The 15,335-nt window shown below is 41.3% G+C and overlaps 1 protein-coding gene across 4 annotated transcripts in view; it reads left to right on the forward strand.

Moving 5' to 3' along the window:
- Nucleotides 1-1,196: 1,196 nt before the first annotated feature.
- LOC118232093 (voltage-dependent calcium channel subunit alpha-2/delta-1-like) overlaps nucleotides 1,197-15,335 on the forward strand; it is a 128,971-nt gene continuing 114,832 nt past the window's right edge. For 3 of the 4 annotated variants that reach the window (XM_035426707.1, XM_035426708.1, XM_035426709.1), the window contains exon 1: nucleotides 1,366-1,866. In XM_035426707.1, the coding sequence (XP_035282598.1) occupies nucleotides 1,778-1,866 (89 nt within the window). In that variant the 5' untranslated portion in view covers nucleotides 1,366-1,777. The other variant, XM_035426710.1, reaches the window with a different exon arrangement.

Here is a 15,335-nt window from a genome sequence, read left to right on the forward strand (position 1 = left end):
AGTGGGAAGGCACTGCATATGCACAACATCAGCTTCTGCCTGTGCGCCAACGTATTCCACAAGCAGAGATCCCCAATGAGCCATGTCAATATGACTGAGAGTGACATCTGATATTTGCTAAGTACAGAGCACACACAGTGTTTGTATTGACAGTGCATCCCTCATATACAGTATGTAACAGATGGCAGTGAAAGGGCACCTCCCCACCACAGTCAATCTTAAAGGTAATATGAATTCCTTAATATCTGCTGGTTATGCTAGGAAAATATAATTTGTCTATTAATTTTTAAACCACACTTCAGAACATGGATGGCTTCTCTGCAGTTTCCAGGAAAAGGAATCTATTAATATATCCATCTTGGCTGGAACTTTAAGTGACTGACTTATCTGCAGTTACTGTAAGTATTCAATCTGTGAACACTGTATTCTCCAGCCTCCCCATGTAACAATTTTACAGAGGCCTCACAAATACAGCACACATTCTTTTCTTTTTTTTTGTTTTTAAAATGTACGTTTGTTTTATTATTACAGGCACAGTCATTAATGACTCTATACAAGCCTTACACTACATGACAGTGACAACTGACAGTGAATGACAACATGCATTACCATAATGAGATTAAAGGTATGGAATATTTTTTGTATTTGAATCCCTGGTGGCACCCCTGATGTCGGTACCAATTCCTTCTTACATGCTGATGTGTGGTGTTTCAAAATTGATCCCTTGATATTTGTTAATATTTGGTATAACCATGGTTGCACTGAACAAGTTTATTGACTTCTGTTCTGTTTTCATCCAGTCAAAGCAATTATTCTCATGGAGGTAGATGCTATACATTCCACGCGAGTAATTATACTCCTGTAAGTTTAGGACTTAATTACTTGATTAACCAGTTTTTGAATGTAATATTGCTCAAATAAAATATTAGACGTGAACACAAAGATTGCAGCTTATTTTACAGGCAACTAACTTCAAGTTGCTCAAAATTTGATTCGAAATTTTGTTTATATTTTAAGCAAAGTAACAACGATCCATCTGCAATGTCTGCATTAGAGAAGCTACAAGACGGCCCTACGCAATTCTGTATTACCTTTTCTTATACGGAAGTTGCAATGGATCACAACATCTGTCACCTACGCCACAATTTATTTATTTATTTTTTGTTGTTTTTCTAATAGTCTCATTAGCCTCCCGTGAGAACTTTAATACTGTATTTATATAGACTCCTGCCTTTAAGGTGGAGAAAAGACCGTTTGTACCTTTAAGCTTCCAAGTTTGCAACGGGTTTATATCAGGTGGCTTGGTGCTGAATCTGATAAAAAGGCTACGTTGGACTGGACCAGCCCGTTACCGAGTTGGTGAGTCTCTCTTCCATGTATGGAAGGCATTGCATGATCATCGTCGACCGGAGGGGGTGGGGGACTATTACAGACTGAAGTAGTGTGGGGGATCTGACAAGCTCTTCTCATCGCAGACTGGAGATAAGGACACCACCCTCTCTATCATAATAAACACATGCTGTCGGCATCCTTGAAAATTATTCGGCGAATTGAAACACTTGGGAAACCAAACAAAGGAAAGCTCCAGCAGAAATATACCATCTGAGATATGTTTCAAAGTAGCCCCGATGGCGTCTGATCAGATTAGCTAGCTAGCTTTTATCTTGGTGAAAAAGTCACTGTACAAGTCGCTGTTGACTTTGTTTCACTGTATCTCTCGCGTCAGTCGCTGCCTGGACCGGGTTTAAATTTTGTGTACTGGGAATTCCGGCGAACCATGGATACTTACAGGATATCCGTCAGCTTGGTTTTACTCCTTTCATCGCTGAACAGCTTTTCTTCAGAGCAGTTTCCGAATCAAGTCATGTAAGTAGCAGCGAGGTTTAATCCTTCAGTAGGCAGGCTGGTTGTAGACTACCAGCTGCTGGTCCGCGGTTTCTCTGCCCGTGGTGTGAGAACAACATGGAACTGCAAATTAAATGGGCAGTAATCACGTTGGTAGGCTACAGTTTAGGTAAACAAGATAATGAAACGCACTCTAATCACATTTTTAAATAAAATCAAGTAATAATGCTGGTTTGATGTAGCGAAAACACCAAATCGCGTGTTACATCGCTTGTTCAAAAATATTTGTAAAACATATTTTTAAAATAACGGCGAGCCTCGGCCCCAATTAGTCTTGATGCTTGACAGAATTAAATATATATCCAGTCAACTTTGCCTCTCACCGTTTTGTTAATCGTGGGGGTTTCCCAAGGCTACAGGTTATAGGCTAGCTACTGCATTTGGGCATAAATCCAGCCGACCGCCGCCAACTTCTATTATTTTAGTTGGTTCATAATATTCTTCAGGTCGATGAACATAAATTACAATACCTTTCCCTTTTCAGTTCCGGAAAACGATAGTGGTAGAGTTGTATTTTGCCCCATGTGTGAATTGGCTGTGGGTTTATGTAAGAGCGGTTGCTTGAAAACATTATCCTTTTGTTATTGATGTCTGCTGTTATTATTTATTTGTTGCTCAAACAGTGTCATAATAGACTTTTTCACATTGATATCTTTTGACTGGCTCTAATGAAATTAAATGGGTATTGAGGAAATATAGCTATTAAATATTTTCGTTACAAAAAGATTGATACAGCATGAACAGTCATTTACAGATTATCCCTTGGGTAAACCAAGACATTTTTACATGAATGAATTTTGGCACTGTGGCTGACTATTGAGTCAAAAATGTCCATATCACGTTTCAGTGTTGTGTGCGCATCCTCTCTTTGTTTGTAAGTCTGTCTATCCAGTTGCCTTACAGACAAAATATCAGACCATCAGCTTACTGTGGTTGGTATTACTCTCATTAGTGGTGATTTTGTTATAGCATTATGCCCGCCAGGAGTGAACAATGGAAGTCATTCAGAGTGATTTATTACTCTAGATTAGTCCAAAGCCCCTTGCACACATGTTTCTTAACTCGCAAATGTTCCAGCAATTTTCCATGTCGGTGTCATGTGTGGACAGAGCTGGAGTCGATTTTCCCTGTAAGGTGTTCCTCTGCATTGCCTGGTTGTTTAAAGAAATCTTCCACCACGACTCTAGGGTGAACACAACTTTGTAAAACCTTTTGTTTCTGGCACAATTTCTTTAATAAACACTTTACTGAATCTGCCCTCTCACCAATTATTGCACAAATATGTGACATTGCACATAGAGGATATTGGAGCTGCGTTGTGTGATTTTGTATTTGCATTTTTTTAGGGTAATTTTGAAAAAATTTTCCCGAAATTGAATATACAGTGTTGTCCTTGCATGTTGTTAGAACGCCATTACAGAATTACTTGTCTGCTATACAATGCTTCTCCCTGGTATAGGCCTAAACATCTGTCTCAGACTCTTCTAAATTTAAGTTTCTTTTTTACCCGATGTAGCAAGCTGCCCAGTGCCATCTCAATGGAAAATAATGCTAATTATTTAATTCAACTAACAGAATTATGTTCACTGAATTTAACTGAAAACAACTCTGCATGTAAGTAGCCTATTGATTTTAGCTGATAAACCATGCTTCCATTGTTTAACTAACATTGGCTATTAGGGATCATATGGGCCTAACTGAGCTATATTGGATAAGGATGTGGCTAAAGCTATCATAAAACAATCGCTCCTCAACTGTGTTGTGTTGGTAGGACACACTACCTGATAATTGGACCCAGCAATGTTGTGGGTTCCCTGTGTGAAAGAGGAAGTCTATGTCTTTTTATGGAAACCTAATGACAAATCAATGAATTGGACATATGGCAGCCACAACTGGGAGAGCTGAAGAAAGTGGTTGTTAATCATCGAGGAATACTTTTATCTTCTACTTGTTAATGGAGAAAAACAGGGCTGTGTTGCTCCAGTTTTGCCTGATTATGTGAAAGCCTGGATGGCAGTCCTTCACCACCACACTGCATTCTTTATTTAGCAGATGCTGATTCAGAGACGTACCGCTGCTCCAGTGCGGTGTTAAACAGAACCAAACGTGGGGGGGGGGGGGGGGGGGGGGGGGCTGACAGAAACAAGCCCATTTCCCGAGACTGAAATAACACTTCGCAATAATGAAAGGCCAGTAAACAGCACAGTCCCCGCACTTACAGAGCCAATGCCCTCTTCATTGTGAGAAGGCCTTTATGGTGGAAGTATACAAAACTGCCTTCCGGTTTGCGCAATATTTCACGTAAACTGTGGACAGATCCCGCTGTTTGGATGCGTGACTGCAAACTCACGCTGAGACGGTGATGCACCTTCCCCTAACATCTACTAGGAGCTGTGTCTCTGGATTTCCTGTGGGTTATTTAAAAAAATATACATATTAGAAAAAATATTCAGTTGCCCCCCCGCCATCCCTCCCTTTCTCACACACAAACACACACACACACACACACACACACACACACACACCTCTACAAGGAGCAGTTCCTCATGGGAGGCAGCAGCGGAGGGAGAGTGTGTGCGAGCGAGGGCCGGGGGCCGAGCTTGCGTTTAGCATGCTCCGTGGCTGGGGGCCGGTGATTAACATCAGGGAATCTGAAAAGCTTGTGTCACAGATTCTGCCCCGAGTGCCTTCGCGGACGGAACAGACAAAAACTGTCTGCGTGTTTGCGGCCGTTCGGCGTCTCTTCCCTTTTGTGCCTATTAGCCTCCCTGATCCGCCGGCCACGATGCAGTGGAACCTGTCATGTTGATCAGGGATTCTAAAGTACTGTGTAAGACCAAGAGCGAAAAGCTCCCTCCAGTGTGGTGGTGCAGATGAGCATAAATTTAGCTACGCACAAAACACTGCCCGCACTGACCATAGCCTGAGGAACAGCAGCTAAAATTGTGAAACAGCCCTTGAGTCACTGACGCTGTCTTATCTTCTGGACATACAGCGCAGAGGTTCTTGCTCATGCTGAGACAACTGAATATAGAGGAGGCTCAAACAGCCTTCATGTGAACATATGGCTCAGTGTCTGCTTGAAGCCACAGTAAGTGCTGCATAGTTCCCATTGAAGAGAGAGTGAGAGCTTGTGTGCTTGTTTATGTGCGTAAGAACATATGTGCACGTGTGTGTCTGCACATGTACATGTTTAAAGTGCTACATTCATCATCGGTGTTAACACCTACCATAATGCTTTGGAAATGTGCCATCTATGTCCACTTTACTTAGTATTTGTATCTATGGAATGTAATGCACACCATATATATATATATACATTGCTTTCTGTAAATCTCATGCCTTAATTGTGCTGTTGCTGGTAAGCTCCACCCACACATTTAACACTAAGGCTCCAAAGTAGCAGATCTGCATTTGGATGGTACTGCTACAGCAAGTGTGTCAGAAGTTGATCAAAGTCCTTTCGTGAAAGTTACTTATAGACTGTTGCATGTTCCAACTGTGTGCTCTGTTTCATACAATAAGCATTAAGTAGCGCAGATAACTAATCGCTAAATAAATTAACCCGATGTTGCATTGCGGAAGCAGCCCCTTCTGTTCACGCTCAACTGTTGCGGCTGTGAGCTCATAGCCGTACCCACTCAGAAGCACGGATCTGGTCAGCTCTGCTGTGAGAGCTGACAGCCATGCTTATGGAGTGGAACGGAGGTTTGAAGGAGGCATTTAGAAGGAAGCAGAGGCAGGAGCTGTGTTGAAAGAATGGGGCGGGGGGGGGGGGGGGGGGCGGTACATCAGGGCAGGGTGCGTCCTTTGAACGACAGCCACCATCAGTCCTTTAACCCTGCGTGTCCTCCACAGGTTGTTGCAACGAGCCCCGTAGAGCCGGCCCGAGCCTGCACACACATCTGCTCTACCGCTCACTGCTCCTGTCCCAACATTTAATACTACCATCCTTGGGATTCATTTGGATTTTAATTACACCCATTAATTTCTGACAGCTCCACAGTTTTTTTTACTGTGCACTAGCATCAGGTAGGCTCATTATCCGAAATGCATGGCTGAGCAGAGGGGTTCGGAATGAGTCTCTGCATGGATGTTTTAGGTTAATAATACTTTCTTTTCCTCGGTTTAAGCAGCTGAGGGATATTTCTGTCAGTCCCATCTGGGTGCTGAGACTTGGCACTGAGGGCATGTGTTACCGCTCTGTGGTACGCTCTCTCTCTCTCTCATGACAGGTGTAAGGAAGGATCTATATATAGTCAGCATGCACACGTCATGGCAGTAGGGGGGAGTTTTGGCTCAGACTTCCTGTCCTGTCGGTGGTATCTCAGCAACCGCTTCAACACACACAGAAATTCTAGCCCCCCCTGCCCCCCCCCCCCCCCCCCTCTAATATTTATTTCTTCTTTGTATATCCAGTCATAATGTAACTTGTTAGAAGGCTCTGATCTTCTAAGGCAATGGAAGCTTGGAATTGGATGTGTGTGCTTGTGTGTTTGTATGTGTGTGTGTTTTCTTCCAGACCCCAACTTCTACCCCAATTTCTGCCCTTTTTCTCAGTTCAGGCCCCCTCGCCGGCTAGATCCTGCTCTTACCAAATGAAATATGGATCCTATCGATTGGTTTTCAGGGACTTGTTCTTGTAGCCATGTTCACAGCTCTGCCAACCGATGTCCCTTTTTAAAAAAAGAAACCTTGAGTTTAGCAATGTTCTTATACTCAGGTACATACAATGCGAGTGGTGTTCTGTTAATCTACAGCTGGCACCATCTGTCATTTTCCTGTTGCAGTCTGACGCAGTTACTAGTGTCTGTTGTGCTCCCACCGCCCCTGCCTGTTTTAAGTGTGGAATTAATGTGATTAGAAAAACATGTGCAGATATACTATTTATGTACTTCCTACACACCGGATATGCGAAAAGTGAGGAAAATAAAGCTAATCTTTTATTAAAGTTGCTTACGTAATTTTGGCTATTTTTAGTATCACACATCCAATGAACTTCTTTCTCAGGGTGTCCTAGAGTTTATATACATATGCAAGAGAAAAAAGTATGAAATATTGTACTACAGTCATGCACGTTTAACAATCTCAAGTTTTAATTTTAGACCGGAAATATGAGCCTGTATTTGCCCCCTGTGGTTCTGCCTCTTTTCAAACCCAAAATGCTGTTTGAATCCCACGACTCCCACGGTATTTCTAATATAAGCATGGACACTTTCCTGCCCACTGCAGGAATAACATCTGCACATAACTCACTTTTTCCATGATGTCTTCGTTTTGAGCCTCAACCCTGAGATTCATTTTCTCAGGGAAGATGCGCAGGCCTTGGTGGAGTATAAGATTCAGTTACTGATTGTAATGTTGAATTGACTTTGAATAGAAAAAATGCCATGGAAGGTTTGTAATAGTCATTGCTTATCCATTCATTAGGAGGATTGTTTACATTTCTATCAATAGAATATAAATTTTATAAGGTTAGATGATAAATACTTCCATTGCCATACTGTAACTGTGTAGAGCATTAAAATGCAGGTGCAATGTTGTTCCACTACACGTTTTAAAATATTTTTGCTAAAACTGTATACCGCCCATTTTCCTTTTCAGATAATATTCTTAATAACATAGTACTTTAGGTCTGTATGCTAGTATTCTTTTACATAGCTCTACAGCCCTGAGAATATCATACATCAGAAAATGGCTGCTTAAATACATGGACACTTAAGAACCAAGAGAGAGTTTAAATAATTGGTCATTCATCTCAGTCTTTCTCATTGAAAATCACCGGTCTTTATAAAGCACAGCATATAATATAATTTCAGGTCACTATTTGTTCAGCCATGACCAGACCACGATTTGAGGCTGGTTCAGGCAAGGAGATGACTCTGATATGTGTCTGTCTGGTGGATTGGTGTATTATTTATTTATATTTATTGGCACGGGAGTGGTGCGTACCATAGCATGGGATTGGATTAGGGTTGTATTTTAGTGGGACACAGGGAAGGAGATCAGTGGAGACAGGCTGGAATGCCAGAGGAGATGCCTTGCATGTATAAGCCATTGGGAGCAGCACGCGTGAAACATGATAGGAACAAGCTGAATCACTCGGATTTCAGCCAATGGCGGCGTTATTTATTGTTTAAGGGTATTGTTTATGCCGTCTGTCATTACAAATTGATGCGCAATTTCCATTTCCATTGTTTCCTCACAACCTTGACATAGGTTGGCTTCTATTAAAAAATCAGTTGTTTCAGTACTTGAGGTACAGCTGTTTAGATTTAACAGCAAGGTCCCTGAAACCTGAGCAAGTCAGGAAACGGGATCTGTTTTCTAAACATGATTTCTCCTAAATTCTATCTGGAATTATCTGAATTGTGCTACTTTTAAACATGTCACGTTTGCTTCAGATATGATTCCTAGAAATATTCCAGAAATGTGTTTGGATCTCAAATGTCTTCTCGCCATTTGTTGCATTGCGGGAGAAGTTAAGACAGGGGAATGCGAGGCACCATAAACCTTACCTCGCATGGCCGAAGTGATTACTTTGCAGAGAGTTAATTTGATGTGATGCTGTGAAGGAATGATACTCTGGGAGATGTTAGAATTGTCAGGTCATATAATTGCCACCTCACAAGTGATGACACTGTAACCTCCGCTGAGGAAAAGGGGTCAGGAGGGCTGGGGTGAACAGGGAGACTACACCGAAGGTGGCAAACATGACTGTAGGCCAAAATGCAGCTTTAATTCTTGCTGTCAGCTTATGTATGCTAAGATGGGAGTGACAAATTCTCACAAGTTATAATTAGTCTGAAAAGGTGCTCTCAGGTTCAAAAACCTTGAAGATTGTCAGTTGTGAAGTAGAAAGTACTATAGCATACTAGGCTATGCTACAAAGAATGTCACACTTCTTTGTCCCTCTTCATTGCCTTAGTTTCCTACCTGGACCATCACACCTTTGTAATACAAGGAAATGTTTGGGAAAGGCAACTAAGCAGGAAAGCAAGCAAGCAATAGTTCAATGCAAATCAGACAAAGATATCTTCACATGCTTCAGTTTAATAATAATAATTTGGGGGAAAAAGAGAAAATCATCTTGGGATTTATTTTAGGTTTAGTGTAAAATATTTCTGGGTGGCTTGCACATGAGCTGGTTCGAATTAATTCACTGTCGGGCCCTAACGTTTTGCTAGGTAGATGATAAGAAACCCACCTTTTTTAAGTGCACTTGTAATAATGCACAGACAAATGGGCTTAAAATTTATTTTATGAATGTATAGAATGTATTTTTAATCATTTGTTTTTTTAAGGATGCTGTGTTTTGCTCACTCATCTCTGCATCACACTGTTCTAGTGTATATTAAAAGCAGAGCAGACAGAGCTCCTGGGTGGCTCATTCTATTAAAGCACTGTCTAGTGTGTGAATCGGCCACACAGCCTGGTACTGAATTCAGACTATTTTACTGCAGCCGTACAGTGCTCTTCATAATTAGCCCTAGCCTGAAGCCCTTCCTTTAGCAGAAGGACCACCTTTCCGGTGAGAAGTAGTACTTATGTAATCTGTAAAAGATGAAAGATTGTCATGATAAAACAAGAAAAATGTAATTGCGCTGATTATACAAGACTAATACAAGGGGGGAGGGGGCCTGGGGTAGTCAAGGAACAGAAATCACAATGTACGTGTAATTGTGATGTTTAATGGTGACTCAAATTTTTTTCAATCTACCCTTTCCCTGTCCAAGTTCCTGCCTAGATTGTAGGTTAGTGATTGGTCCTCTCCCTTTATTTCTGATGGACTCCTTATCACAATCTCCACTGTACATGCACTGTAGCTACGCATTCCTGGCCTTCCCCAGGTGACATCGTTAAGACAGAGCTGCAGCTGCATCCCATTGCATTTAACCAATGATATCTGCCTAATCATGTCTGCGAGGCTGTACTGGACAGAGCCCATATATATGAAAATCAAATAGAGGGGATTGGCCATAAAGGGGTGAGGCAGGCAGATCTCCCTGCTTAACTCAATTTCCTTAAATGCTATTTTCTGATATATGTCACATTTGACATCTTTAAATCTTTAATATAAATCTTAAGTTGTCAACCTAGACCTACAGTTGATCAGTCTTGCTTTGTACAGTAGTTTGTTGGGTTATGCAGGCATTACAGTCTTTCTAGACGAGATAATGTATCTCAGTCTTGTAGTCAGTATGCTGGAGAAATAAGTATAACTTTATACTTTTCATAATATACTTATATAATATGTACTTATAACTTTTGCCTTGTGTGTTTGACCTAAATGCATTATTTGGCATTATATTCATGAATTATAAATTCAGTGGCAAATTGTACTTGTGTATTTATTTGTTTGTTTATTGATTTAGGTATTCATAATTTATAGTTACATAATATAATATTGTAATGTAATGAGAGAAAGCTACAAGAACCGGTTGATGTGTGCTTTTATTTTCTACTGCATAACCTCACTATGAGACACAACTATCTTTTCATTTACAGATGTGGCTGCTAGCTGTTAATGAGTGTTTTAGTGCAGTCATTGCAATTATATTTATCTGAGGCTAAAGCAAAGCATTTTCTCTTGACATAAATCCCAGTCAGGTCAAGCACAGTCCTTATTTTAATACCAAATGTATTTTGGCAGTGCGCGTACTCTCTGGCATACGCTGGGAAAGTTTTAACGTCATTGCCGGTAAGCTCATGCATTTCGCTCATACACTGTGTTTGTCCATGTTTTCTTGTTCCACTTTATAGCACGCTGTTTTTTTTTTTGGTCAGAGTGCCTCGCTGAAAGCGGATCATTTAATGGGATGAATGCATCACCGGTAAAAACTCTGCTGCTCTCCGGCGCGAGCTCGGTGATGGGCTGCTACAGCCTTACTGACCTTTTCACTCATCTCACGCTCATTCTCGCCGTGCCCACTGCAATGGTGCCATTCACCTTCCTCTGTCCTTTGAATCTTTAATGCTGTGCTTTCAAGACTCCCACAAGTGTGAACGATAGCTGGCTCCATTTCGGGAAGTTATTTTTTTTTTCCCGCAACAGGAAGGGAGAAGGATTGGCCAAATGGCTTTTGTTTACACACAGTGGCCCTGCTGTGTCACAAATGCTGGATGACAAAGAGATTGTGAGATTGCAGTTGACAGGTGCATCAACAGTACCTTTCATGATGTTCTGAAGCAGCATGTATGTTTAGATATTGGGCCGGGGGTTTCAGGAGGCATAAACAAAAAAAACCTATTTTTATATAGCAGATTAATGTTTTCCACCATGCTCTTTAAAGTCATAAATATTCAATTTTTCATTTTAAACTGTTTCAGAATAATTATGTAACCGCTGCGTGTGTGATCTCACTCTCTATAAACTGTCCCTTCAGGCAACCTAGGAGAATTGGCAACAGCAATGTGAACCATAGCAAGCTTCTGTGAGTTCAATCCCCAACCCTCACCTAGCTAATAAGCTTCTGGTGTCCTTTAAAGGATTAAAAGCCTTATTTAAGAATACATAGAAGACTGCTGCTTGAATGAGCTGGAAAATGTTGGCTGCAAACTGGATTAAGTCCTTAAGTCATTGACAAATTTGGCATGCTAATAAGGTTTATTCACTGGCTACTGTACCGCTGCAGTTGAATCAGAGATTACAGTATTTCACTATAGAATTCTCAAACTGTAGGGGCTTTATTATAAAGCCACACTGTGATCCAGCCTGAATATCTGAAACACTTGTGTCTTGGTAGAATCAACTGTATGTTCTGTAATCTGGATATTGTATGAGCTCAGCACAGAAATGCAGAAATACCGTAGAGCCCTCATATACAACCCTGAATAACCAGTGTACATTTTCTACTGTAAGATTTTCTGGAGCTGAAGCTGCGCAGTGACAGTGAATTATCTTGGTTCATGAGGCATTCTTTGGTCTGGCTCTGTTCTCTCCCCTCCAGCAAAGACTGGCTGTCCGGTGCATGGTGTCAGGGAAAGGGAAAAGCAGGATACATTTTCAATGTGCTTTTCTGTGCTCCCATTTCCCACTGATGCCATTTATGTCTATTATTAATTTTTTGCTGATGCGTTGTACTTTTTTGCATTCACAAGTGACCAATAAATATTTTAAAATCTCTCAAAAGGGATTGCCTTGTCCGAGACTGGTTTGCTTTCCCCATTGGCTGGGGTAATGCTTCATGTGCCTAATCCTGATTAATGTAATTTGATTTCAATTGAGTATAAATTCCATAAAACACATAAATGATAAATGCTATAAATAGGGTACAGAAGTCATAGCTGAGGCCTTGATTGCTATGGCTGACCTCACTTTATTAGAAGATTTGGCGCATGGCTTACTTCGGGGTGAGCGCATCTTCAAAGACCGGGCCGATTTGTTTTTCTGGGGATGACAAATGGCCCATGAGTCACCTTCGTCTGAGTCTGTGCAGCGCACTGGTGCCAGAACTCCAAAGATCCTAGCACCGTTTCCAGTTCAAATTCCTGTTCAGGTGCTTTTCGATCCTCGGCTTCCTGGGTGACTGGAACCGGACAGGGAAAACATGTTGCCGTCACCCTTCCGGAGTAAATCCAGACAGCGACGTCTCTCCTATAATTTGGCCAAAGCATTCATCCAGTGTAGTCAGCTGGGCCAAACTCTGAACTCCCCCTGTGTCTGATGTGCTTCCTTTGTGGGCTAGGATTTTCTTCTTTGCTTCCAGTTTCATGTCAAACCATTTTCTTTTTCCTGTCGCGTAGTACGCGGAACTTGAGACAGTTTACAACAGCACCTATCTTGCCCGGCTTCCTTGGCCCTGACATTCCACTGCTTACACTACGGAATAAAATATGTTTTTTGGCTTGTACTTCCATTAACAGCACTTCAATTTCCATTTCAGAGAAGTTTTTTTCTTTTATATTTTCTCAGCCATCGCTTTAACTTGCCCGCAATGGAATTCCAAGCTCCTTATATGGTATTTTAGGGGCGTCGACTTATGCTAATCACAAGTTATGAACATGCTTTTCATTCACGATTGATTGTTATTTGTCAACATGGATGCAAAAAAAAGTGTTAAATCTGTTGGAATTCCTGCCAACCTGCAAACATGGCGGTGGTTGTGTGATGGTGTGGGGATACTTTTCTGCCTTGGGACCAGGATAGTTTTCCATTATTGAAGGAACTATGAATTCTGCTCTGTACCAGAAAATTCTTAAGAAGAATGTCCTGTCTTCTGTCTGTGAGCTGAATCTGAAGTGTAATTGGGTTGTGGAGCTAGACAATGAACCAAAACACAAAAGCAAGTCCACATCTGAATGGATGAAACAAATCAAAATTAAAGTTCTGGAGTGGCCTAGTCAATGTCCTGACTTGAACCCAACAGAGATGCTGTGGCAAGACCTGAAATGAGCAGTTCATGCTCGAAAACCTATCAATTTGTCTGAATTTAAGCCGTTCTGCAATGAAGAGTGGGCTAAAATTCCTGAACAGCGATGTGAAAGCCTGATATCTAATTATGGGAGCGTATGGTTGTAGTTCACTTTTAAAGGTGGTGCAACTGTTTATTAAGTTTGAGGGGGGAATTATTTTTTTTCACATGGGCAATATGGGCGTTTGTTAACTTATTTAATGAAATAAATGAAGTAATAATTTCATGTGTTTTGGGTTTACCTGCATTTGCTTTGTCTAATTTTACATTTTGTCTAAAGATCTGAAACACATTCAGTGTGACAAGTATGCAATAATAGAAGAAATACAAAATGGGAAATACTTTTTCATGGCACTGTATGAGGTGTCTGACAGATATGAATATTAATGAGCACAAATTACATCCCCACCCTGTCCTTATCTGCTGAACAGGTCACAGTAATCCAATCGTATTTATCACAATTTAATGGTTATAATTGGCTTAAAAACAAAATAAATCTAAAGAATACAATCATTTGTCACTTCTAGAGAATATAAAAGCAATTTGAATCCAGTTTCCTGGACCTTTTCTTCAAAGGGAAGCCTTCAGACGCTGTTGTCGCTTATATATAAGTACTCATTTTGTTCAGCCAAATGCAGATGAAAGCAGGCATGCCGTTTCCTCCGTCATGCTGGCACCATTGACATTGTCAAGTGAGGATGCAGTTTTATGAGCTCCCTGTATATCTTATAATTCCAGCGCATGATGGGAAAAGGTCTTTTTACTGTTCGTATTCTCGTTGTTTTAAAATTTAGTGGGCTCCATGTTTATAATGATGGGGCAACACTGGTTTGAGCATGCTGGAAGTGTTCAAAGCCTAATTAGGTGGATTCCAAAATGGAAGCACATTGTGGGACAGGTTTTACAGTGCGTCCCCTCCCCCTGCAGGCCTAATTACAGCCATTCGCTACTAGGCTCTGCTTGTTTATATAGCGGAGTAGACAGATTTCATGACATTGGGAAGATGGATCTCACATTTTTCACACACCCTGGCACAGCCATTAAGCATACAGCCACCACTCCTGCACCACAAGGGTCGATGTCTTAGCTCTCTGGCAGGAAGGCAATGACTCTGTGGGGGCAATTTAAGATCATTGCTAACCTCTTGACGTTTGTGAGGCAGGTCATTTTTTTTCTCATTTAATTTATAGAGACCTTATCCCGTGCAAAAATGAAATGCCGTCAGTTTAGGATCTAGGACATCCCCATCATTGAAAACGTTTCAGTGCTTCCACAGGACTTCCACAGTCTTCCCCTTCATTTGATTCATTGTCCATCAGTGAAACTACTCAAGTCACCTCACATGATTTCAACATGCATGTCACCACACATTACACGCATTGTGCTGCTTTTCTACCCTGGGTTCACCCTGTCTGTATTGACAGTTTGAGGGGCTCCAGGCTGGATTTTGAAAGCATTGCAATGCGTGAGCACTGAGCATATGTTCAACTAAGGCTTCCTTCTCCTGATGCATACAGATCAGCAGAGCTGTTTTCAGAGGCCCATGCTTCCCACACGATTCAGGTCAATGGTGAGAGTGGGGAGGAAGGAAAGATCCCTAGATCTCAATGGAGTGGAAGCAGACTTGGACACTGTTATGGCTCCAGACTATTCATGAAATCATTCACGATCAGAAACTTTAGCCTCAGACATACATCTTAACCCCTAAATGTTCTGGCAATTTTCTGTGTCAGTGTCATGTAAACAGGAGAAGTCAATTTACCGTATAAGATGATCCTTCAATTTGCTGGGTCTGGACCTAGTAAGAAATCTTCCACAACGGCTCTAGTGTGAAAAAAGCAGCAACATTCCCTGGTAAAGCACGTTAGCATGGCAGGTGAGCAAGAAATGTTCTAATTCCAACTAGCGCTAGATAGCTAACTTAGTCAAGTGTTCACTAGCTGTTTGGTGCTGATGGTAAAACCAACAAGGGAAGTCAGGTAGGCTAAAAATGGTGATATAAAACTGATAGTTGAT

Source organism: Anguilla anguilla, chromosome 7 (assembly GCF_013347855.1).
Source record: "Anguilla anguilla isolate fAngAng1 chromosome 7, fAngAng1.pri, whole genome shotgun sequence".
Lineage (NCBI taxonomy): Eukaryota > Metazoa > Chordata > Actinopteri > Anguilliformes > Anguillidae > Anguilla > Anguilla anguilla.